The sequence below is a fragment of the Branchiostoma belcheri genome, unplaced genomic scaffold (assembly GCF_001625305.1).
Source record: "Branchiostoma belcheri isolate BF01 breed outbred unplaced genomic scaffold, Haploidv18h27 scaffold12, whole genome shotgun sequence".
In the NCBI taxonomy this organism is placed as follows: Eukaryota; Metazoa; Chordata; class Leptocardii; order Amphioxiformes; family Branchiostomatidae; genus Branchiostoma; species Branchiostoma belcheri.
The window spans coordinates 1,024,085-1,034,084 of NW_017802602.1; the positions used below are offsets into that span (position 1 = coordinate 1,024,085).

The window sequence follows — 10,000 nt, forward strand, 5'->3', positions numbered from 1 at the left end:
AGACAGGTTCCAGCTGTTTCATCTTATTCTCTTGATCCCGATTAGACATTATCAACAAAAACCATAAAATATATAATAAAACAACGCAAGGAAAATGGACACGACGTACCCGGACAAGGCGTCTCTGCGCATGCACGGGTCTCCGTACTCCGGCCGACGCAGGTGTTGCCGCCATATTGGTCGCTGCAAGTGCGCGTGCGCGTCTTGACGCCGCCCCCGCAGGTCGCGGAGCAGTCTCCCCACGGCTGCCACTCCTGCCAGCTGCCCACATCTGCCGGCGGGAACAGAAAGAGATTAGACAGCTGGGAGACCAATCAGAATTCTGTTGATCTCCAAATGATCTCTCATTAATGAAAGTTTATTGCAAATACAATCAATCAATCAATCAATCAATTTTATTGCCCAACAACTGTAACTGGTACAATGTATGGCAAAAAGGGAACAACAGGGGTAGATACATGAGCTATACTAACATATGATTCTATCAGAGCTAGTCTATAGTAATACTAAAGCTAATCTATTGTGTTTTCTAAGGACAGTAATATTACATTCTGTAATACAGGAAATATGTCAGATATTTACAATGTTACTAAAACTCTATGGTAACGTCTGGTAACAACTACATTCATACATGTACATGATCATTTGCTTATGTTTATCAAAACATATTAGACTGTTTTCGTAGGTTTACAACGTTTCATCTTGTCATAATCAGCTACGTAATGTATACATCCACGCATGGCCAGCTGCGTACAGTCCTTTACGCAAGATTGTTAAGGACAGATCACGGTTGTAGAACACGCAACTTTTGAGAACTTATTGTTATCAAATCAATAATTTATCCCCAAGTTTTCGCCATCTGCAGTCTCAAATGTATGACGTACGGACGGAGATTGTCAAAACAAAAATTTGAGTGTTGTTTTGTTTCAAGGTCAGAGATGAATTAATTTTTCATATCTGAATGACGTATATTTGTGATCACGCAAGGCGTACATTGACCCTAGGGCAGCTGTTATGTGCACGTAGACGTGATGCATTGTTCCATTCTGGATTGGCTGCTTCAATCAATGTTTTTCCACTATGTAATATGTTATAAGGCACCATGGCCATTTCTCTCTCTCTCTCTCTCTCTCTCTCTCTCTCTCTCTCTCTCTCTCCTCCCTCCCTCCCCCTCCCTCCTCTCTCCTCCTCTCTCTCTCTCTCTCTCTGCAGCTTGGCGAAGGTAATAAAGGCCCGAATAAAGAAAGTTAACACGCTGGAGTTTGGCCGCCTTGGCCTTGGGGCCAGAGAGAATCGAAAGGCACAACATTCCGCGGCCGGACTCCCCTCTCTTTTTTGCCGAATGCTACGATCCGTATTCCCGTAAAATGGCCTGGTGGAGGCTAGTTTTACATACCCACGGACCTGCACCCGCCCCTGTCCCACGTTGTGGATCTACATTTGCAGGTCATGGCTCCGTCATGCTCGCAGGTTTCCTGACAAACATGTCCGCTGATACAGGCGTCAGGCTCGGAGGAGCAGTCTGGTCTCTAAAAAACGGACAGGTTATATCGATGTTAGAGTGTCTGATTTTACACATGCTTTAAAGGCATGTCTGAATGGCTAGTTAGACGAACTCTCGGCTCAAACTCTTTCAAAAGTGCCTCCGGATCTGAGGTGCAGCCCGGTCTCTGGAAGAGAGAGACAGACTGACGGGCTGTATCCACGTTAGAAGGACTGACTCTGCACATGTTTTATAGACAAAGTTTTATCATACTGGTTAGTTAGGCGAACGCGCCTTAAAGACCGCGACTCTTAAAACTGGGAATCCTTCAAAAGTTAGACTCCTTTCAGACAGTACGCAGGACACATTATAACTGTTAAGTAGCAAAAGGTTTCTCACTGGAATGATGGACGAAGTATTCATAGTCATAGACATAATGATGCGAGTATTTCACATCTATATAAGTTTATCTCTATAATTACTACACCATATGAGTCAGTCTCTTATCTGTAAACTCTGCGTACGTACGGACCTCTATGTCCCAACTTGCCTGCTTCAGTTACCATATAGAGCTAATGCAATGGGCACCTTTATTCACGAATATGACGATAAGAGAACCACACATTTTTAGATATACCAGGCAGGCTTACGGATGGACTTACGGAATCGGCATCTGAGGCAGCCGGAAGAAGGCCGTCCAGAGAGAGGTCGTGAAGCGAGTCGTCCACCCCGTCACCGGGACGATCCTCCAGCCCTTCCGCCGCGATGCTGATCCGGCACTCCCGAGACGTCGGGTTGTACTGGAAGGAGGCGCAGGAGGCGTCTTTTAGACACAGCTCGTGGCAGAGAAGACGGTGGGGGATGTCCGCAAGGGTCCGGTCTAGAGCCACGGCGCGGGAAAAGGCGTCCAACGCCGGGTTAAATGCTGCAGTCGCCCCGGAAATCAGCATTACAGCTGCTAAAGCACCACCGAGAAGCCACCAGCCTGCCATCTTCGGGAAAAACGGAAAACATACTGTCTGCGGCCAACAAAACCTACTGTAACAGCAGAGATCCTGACCTTGTTTTAACGCGGGCACCTCCTGCCATTGTGTTAGCGTATCGAACATGACGAATTGCTCGAGCCTTTGTTATTTTCGAGCGGAAATGGGATGGACCGTGACAGGTGATGGATTGTACACAAAAAGCACAGAGAGGCCATCAGAATTAGTCACGCATTCTGTCGCCCAAGTTCACGTTCAAGCTCTTAACGCTTTGTGTTCTCTTCAGATTGTTGGAACTCGTTATGCTGATCAGGGTGTTAGCATGCCCCTAGAGACGAAAAGCTGCCTACTACCCATTGTTCAAGCACTGATAATAGCACAATGGGCCAGTAACCGTCAATGCAGAAACTTCACGCAGTTTAGCTGCAGGACGTCTAGGTTCAAGAAAAGTACTAGTGTTTTACCTTTTATTGTTGAGCTGCTGAACCATTCTTGATACATTTTAATGTGCATCATGCCGCAATTCAGCCTGTAAGGCTGCAATGGTATTTACGTTGTAAATAATAAATAAACCAGTTCATTCATTCTTTTTATACAGCACAAAAGTGAAACGTTACGTTACGTTACGTTAGTCGGACTGGTACAGAAACTTGTTTGAGATGTGTTTGAGTTTAAAAATGAAAGAGGAAGCGATGTCGGATGTCACCACCACATTTATTATTCTCACGTATCTTTCCGGAACTATTCATGATACTTGTGACGTCAATGCTGTTATTGTCATTCATGTGATTAATAGATATGTTTTACACCGTATGATTCACATCTGACAGCGACAATATATTGATTAGTGAACTAAAAACGTCATCGGTGATCAAGTCAATAATAGTAAATACAACACCCGAACAAAAGGATTTTTATGGTATGTATATATCTTCTAATGTTTCATAATGAAAATCATATAGCCCATGGAGAGCTATGATGTGACGTAAACGAAAACTTAACCTTATCACCCAAGGCACTTCGTTCGTTTTCTTCTTAAATTTTTAGTAATAATGGTAACTTATCTTTTAATCTAATCACCCAAGGCACACGGCTACGATAGTAAGATCATTATCATCTTGTTAAGGTTTAAGGATATCGTTAGAAGAACTTTATTGCACGACAATTGCACATGGTAAAATGTATGGCAAACTACATAAAGAAAATAAAAAAAACAACGAAATAAATGTGTTGAATAAGACCTAATGTCGAATAAAACCTAACATATCTTAATTACTCAAACAATAAGGACTAAGCATAGGTCTTTGATCAGCACACTTCGAACGCACCACATGGTCTTTTTCTCATTTCAGCATATTTCCATTTCATTGCACGTTTAGTATAAAAGCCTTATTGATTGCGTAAGCTTCAATACTGTAGTACGTTTGGTTGAGACAAAGTATTGATTAGTGACCTAAAAACGTCGTTGGTGATTACGTCACAGTCATTCACACATATGGAACTACCGTGGCTACCATGTTATACTGCGTTAACGTCCTTATATGTCACAAGAGTGGTCCAGTTGCATTAAAAATAATTCTAAGCTGTCTTTTCTTAGCAAATTAAAAAACTGTTATGAACAAGAAACATACCTTTGTGATATAGATAACTTTGAAATTCGTAAAGCAATAACTCAATTAAGAATCAGTAGGTAGATATATAAAGGAATGCTTTGCTATTAGAAAAAATAACGAAACCTGTGATTAGCCCACTCGATTGTAACACTTGATCAAAGACTTGTGATATCCCTTATCATTTAAATGATTATGATATAGATATGTTAGGTTTTAGTCGACATTAGGTCTTATTCAACACACTTATTTTTTTGTTGTTACTCTCTTTATGTAGTTTGCCATACATTGTACCATGTGCAATTGTCGTGCAATAAAGTTCTTCTATGTCATTCTAGAATTGACAATATCCAATTGAATTACTTATGCCTTTTATGATAACTTAATTCTATAATTCCATATTTATATTTCAGTCCATACCATGGTATGGATGAAATATATTGTGTTCCCTCATGTTTCTCCTCCTCCTCCTTCTCCTCCTGCCAAACAGTCAAAGGGATTCAACTCCGCCATCATTCAGCCAAATGACTTGAAATTTGGCATGGAGGTAGAGTGGGCAAATACCCCCAGACGTTTTTTTCATTTTTTTGAAACATGCCTTTGAAAAATTTTTATGAAGGTTTTTTTGGGGCATTTTTCGACAAAAAATGGATTTTTGGATCCTGAGCCCTGGTATTACAACCAAATGATATGACATTCGGTATAAGGGTACCTTGAACGTGTGTCTACAGAATAGCAGTCATTTATTTGGCATACACCACTTCCAAATGACTCATTTGGGGGACTTTAATGGCTATTTTCAGCAAAAAAGGGCCAAAAGTGCTGTACCCGTTCCATGTTCTATCTAAAGAATGGCCGGTTCCATCCATGGAACATGTGTTCCATTGCGGGTTACCTGAGGTCACATTGCACTAAGTGGTGCGTAATGACCCACACATTCAATTTTATGTGCCTAAGAGAGTAAGACCTTCAAAATGTATCAAATCTCATCATTGTTAGTTTTTGCATACCTGTAATAAGGTAAAGTAGTAAAGCTTTCGACTTCGAGATTCAAAGTACTTGTTGCATCTTTGTTCTCAATTACATAGCTACTATTTAATTCATTTATTTGAGAACCTTTGCCAGTTTTGCACTGGGGTAAGTTTGGAATAGTCCACTTTTGCGTGGGAGGGAGATGGACTGAAATATGTTGTATTTGCTCCCAAGCAAATGTCGGCCTTTCTAGTACATTATGATTTTGCTGAACATAGAGAGTTGTTCATTGCAAATTTATGCCCGAGGGCTAATTGCAAACAGACATTGACAAGAAAAATGTGGTGATATAAGACTATTTGCTAACATGAAGTTCTACGTAATATAATACCCAGTACATAATACCCGGTACGTAATTATACTTCCTGGACGGAAGTGCTGTTTTGGGTGGCTCTTGTTTCGCGGGAGTTCGTATGTATGTATCTCGTCCACAGCAGGAAGGACTTCAGTTGATTGACAGGGTTGTGACTCGGAATAACCTGGGTGGCAGGGTGTGGTATGAGGTCAACCGGAGTGTACTGTACTGTGTCTGAAATCTCAAGATTTCTTCTACCGAGAAATATTTTTGGCGACGTCTCAGGGAGGAGCCTAATGGTACAGTATTGTTTGCAATTTGCAAGAATTCTAGGAATCGTACAGGAATTTTGTCCACAGGCATGGAATGTCCACAGGAATGTCTCCCAGCTCTGTTGACATGCCCGCATTCCTGGAAACCCTTGGGACAAACCTAGAGTAGGGTACCAAGGCTCACTCAAAATCATAAAATCATGACCAGTGTCATGCAAACAATAACCCTAACAGCAACCACCGTCGTCATGGCAATGTGTGTTTGTATTGCCAGTCTTGTTGTTTTTTCCATTTGTGTCTAATAGTCGCAGTCCCTGACCTCCTCCCAAGGCCCGGGGCTGTCCGAGCAGTCCCCCTGGTAGTGAGGGGACGGGCTGTAACACTTCCGGGTCCGGCGCATCTTCCCGTCCTCATCACAGTAGTCCCAGTCCAGCCACCCGGCCAGCCAGCTGTTAGCTGCAAACAATGCAGAACAGACGATTGCAATGTTTTTTATATATATATTCCAACATTTCATGACTGGACATGGTGACAGCACACTCAAGTTATATCAATTTATTTTATGCCGCCACCAGCGCAGATGACGAATACAGGACAAGACAAATCTCATTTTCACTTGAGTCAAGTGAGGAAAGTCGTGTAAAGTGCCTTTCCCAATTAAGGGCACAAAATCGGTGACATGTCAGGACTCGAACACTGGACCTCTTGGTTCTGAGTGGATCACTCTGCCGCTATGCCACAGGACCCCACGACTAAGTGTGCTGTATCAAAAGTTAAAACACAATAATGTTCTCTCACCCAGAGCTTTCGACCAGTCACTTATCTTCCTCAGTAGGCTGACCCAGTGAGGCTTGTCACGTGGCTTCTTTGAAGTGTGACGTAACCAATGGGGCAAAGGTATTTGGTAAACTATATCGGCCCCCGTCACGGTCAAGTGAGGGGTGATAGGCCCTGATGTAAATAGCCTCCGACTCTTACCCGCGACGGGGGCCGACATCGTCTACCAGATACCTTTGACCCAGTGTGGACGTCACACTTCAAAGAAGCCACATGACAAGCCTCACCGGGTCAGTCTACTGAGGAAGACCAGAGTGTCCACTGGTTGTTGAATAAAAAATTCTTTTTGCCAATCTCATGGAATTATTCACGAAAAACAATGTCTACGTGACCAAAAAGCGTATATTGCAGATACATTCTTATACCAATAGATGGCAGAATAATGCATTGGCTTCTTTACTCAGTTCAAGAACTATCGTTTCCTCTCGGTAAGGATGATATAAGTACACTTTACGCTAACCTGTGACGACAAATCACAGGCTATAACTGACTGACTTACGAACGCAGCGCACGAAGGCCAGGTTGCTTGTGTCACACAGCTCGTCAGCCAATGAGGAGTCCTCCTCGTGTTCGCACATGCCCAGTAGCGGCTCCTCTCCGGTGCACTTGTACTTGCCCTTCATGACCTTTGACCCCGGCGGAGGGTGGTAGTGATCACCTGACATCCTCAGGTCTGGAGATGAACAAGGAAAAAAAATTATCAAATGGATAAAATTTAACGATATTTTGTTTGATAATCTTGTTCTTTGACGTACTAATACGGCGTTTACAGTACAGGCATCGTCTCATCGGCCTGGGTGTGAATATCAGTGAGATTCTGTTTTCTTTTTCTTGGACGTAAATGTTAGCTGTTTGAGTTCATTCTGATCCAACTTTTACCTTTGCAGAAGTTGTAAAAGACAAAGGATATAATCTTACAGGTGACGGATTCAGACCGTGGTACATTTTAGAGCCCCGAAGACAGCAACCTGCACAAACCACCATAGTCAGGAAATCAGGCTTGGATCCGGCTGTACTTTCTTAATAGCATGTACTACGTACTAGGCAGAAACACTGGATAACATAGTATAACTTACCATACATCATGACCTCGTGTATCTCCCTGCCGGAGAGTTTCCTGTCCCAGAAGCGGAGTTCGTCCAGCAGGAAAAACCCGGTGATGCCGGAGACTGACGCCTTGTTGTTGGGAGCGGCGATCGCCAGGGCTGTGTACCGGTCCTGGGGGAGGGGTCATGGTAAAGATTGGATAACATAGTTACATATTATATACTGCATGAGTAAGCAGATATGTCTAAAATTCTTGTTAGGAGCGGCGAAGGCTGTCTTTTGTTAGATCTTGTTCACGAAAAGTCCGCACAATGTTCCACCAAAGTTCTCATCAACCGCGATGGGGGCCGAAATCGTCTACCACATACGTTGACCCAGTGTTTACGTCACTCTTTAAAGAAGCCACGTGACAAGCCTCACTGGGTCAGTCTACTGAGGAAGACCAGAGTGACTGGTCGAAAGCTCTAACTTTTTGTGTTGGATCTAAAGTTTTAACTTTAAATATGTAACTACCAACACACTGTCAGATGAACCTTCATGATGGTCAAAGTCCAACTGCTCACCTTCTCGATTTTCTGTAGCCTCATGGCGGAGAACCTGTGCTGGACCTTCGTGCTGTTGACGTGGATGGTGACGTCACACGGAGGGCTCCAGGTGAACGTCAGGTAGATCCAGACGTGGATGTCCATCTCGAAGCGAGTCTGTGGAAAAGTGGATAAATTACCAAACTTTACTCCTGCAAACGTATAATTTTCTTCTTCTTCTCGAGTCACCACTGCTACACTCTCCAAGACTCCTCGCATGCCTTTCCACTGGGGGTCAGGGCTTCCAGGTCCTCCTTGGTCCTGGTTTCAGGCAGGAGGGGGCAGACAAAGAGATGCCTCATGGTCTGCTCCTGCTCACACTCACATGCAGTTTAATCACATTTACATTAACGTATAATTACATTTGACGATAAAACACCCCAAGCCCTTAGATCATCTACGTTAATTCTCGATCTGTGGGAAACCAGGTATAACAGAGCAATTAGACGAACGACAAGCAATCAGCTGGCTGTCCCAAAACATCAGCGACAAACCTGCAGAAGATCCAGAATCTGAAACAGTCTACCATTAGGCACACGTACTGCATCAACTCTGTCCTAATCTTACAAACAAACAAACATTCAACCCCCCTCTCACCGTGCACCATGCCGTGCTGTAGTTCTGGCTAACCCAGAAAGACGGCCCTTCCGTCAGATCATAATAGAAGTTGAAGCCGTACGAGTCTCTGGTGTGCCCGCCTGTAGACAGCTAGGACATGAACAAACAAACAAACAAACAAACAAACAAACAAACAAACACGCCTCTCTCACCGTGCACCAGTCCGTGCTGTAGTTCTGGCTAACCCAGAAAGAGGGCCCTTCTGTCAGGTCGTAGTAGAAGTTAAAGCCGTAAGAGTCCCGTGTGTGCCCGCCTGTGGACAGGTAGTACCGGTCGGTTCCCTCAGGCCGCTCCTCCAGACGGATCCACATCCCCAGCGTGAAACCCTGATGGGGGAGGCAGGCAAAATTATCTTCATCATCACCATCGGTATCATCATGAGAAGCAGCAGCATGATAGATAAGGATGAGGAATATAATCATTACCGTTATCGTCATCATCAAAGATTATAGAGACGGGTCAGAAAAAAATTATCATCTTCATCATAATAATCATCGTCAGAAATCATAACGGCATTTTGCCTGCCATCAAAATCGTCGTAAATCGTCGTATGGTTTTGATCTTGTAAACCTATTCAAAGAATGCTCTCAGTTTGTGATCGTTTATATCGTATATGTCGTAACCGTATTCTTTTCAGACCCACACGTTTTGGAGACTATCCAGAATCTACGTTCTTTGCATCGCGAAGACTGTCCAGAACCGTGCCTGATCCTGACCGTAACCCATTGAGGAATAGCACAAGTCAAAATCCACGATGAAGTAATTCATCGCACCTGCGGACAGTTACTGCTACTCCCCAGACACGTCCCGTCCAGGAGGTCTGTTTTGGCCCACTGGTTCTGCCCTGGAGTGGACCCACGCGTATCGAGAACCGTACATGGGGCAAATCTACGTTCTTGGATACGAGGAGACTATCCAGTACCAAGCCCAACTTTAAACCCATTCAGGCATAGAACTAGGTAATGCTGAGGACACATTTCTTAACCAGGGCCGGGCAGTCTTATGGAACGACAAGTATGATATGATAGACAACAAAGCACAAAAACGTTGACAAAATTAGTGACGAGAACTATTTGCGTATATTATTGGTATAAATTTTTGAGTTTTCGTCCATTGAAACAGCCCGGCCGGGCCCCGGTTTGGAAATATTACCTCAGCATAAGAATGTAAAATGCAGTATCGCACCTGCGGGCAGTTGCTGCTACTCCCCAGACACGTTCCGTCCAGTAGGTCCGTTTT

At 43.7% G+C, this 10,000-nt stretch overlaps 2 protein-coding genes across 2 annotated transcripts in view; both read right to left on the reverse strand.

Moving 5' to 3' along the window:
- LOC109462743 overlaps positions 1-2,475 on the reverse strand; it is a 13,053-nt gene extending 10,578 nt beyond the window's left edge. The window contains exons 1-3 of the mRNA XM_019759316.1: positions 2,146-2,475; positions 1,397-1,529; positions 110-271 (exon numbers count right to left, since the gene is read on the reverse strand). Of these exons, the coding sequence (XP_019614875.1) occupies positions 110-271; positions 1,397-1,529; positions 2,146-2,475 (625 nt within the window). The remainder of the gene's footprint in view (positions 1-109; positions 272-1,396; positions 1,530-2,145) is intronic.
- A 3,498-nt stretch (positions 2,476-5,973) lies between these two features.
- Positions 5,974-10,000, reverse strand: part of LOC109462744 — a 9,264-nt gene continuing 5,237 nt past the window's right edge. Inside the window, exons 8-13 of the mRNA XM_019759317.1 lie at positions 9,947-10,000; positions 8,914-9,087; positions 8,123-8,260; positions 7,589-7,730; positions 7,012-7,185; positions 5,974-6,131 (exon numbers count right to left, since the gene is read on the reverse strand). The exon at positions 9,947-10,000 is cut by the window's right edge and continues 164 nt beyond it. Of these exons, the coding sequence (XP_019614876.1) occupies positions 5,974-6,131; positions 7,012-7,185; positions 7,589-7,730; positions 8,123-8,260; positions 8,914-9,087; positions 9,947-10,000 (840 nt within the window). The remainder of the gene's footprint in view (positions 6,132-7,011; positions 7,186-7,588; positions 7,731-8,122; positions 8,261-8,913; positions 9,088-9,946) is intronic.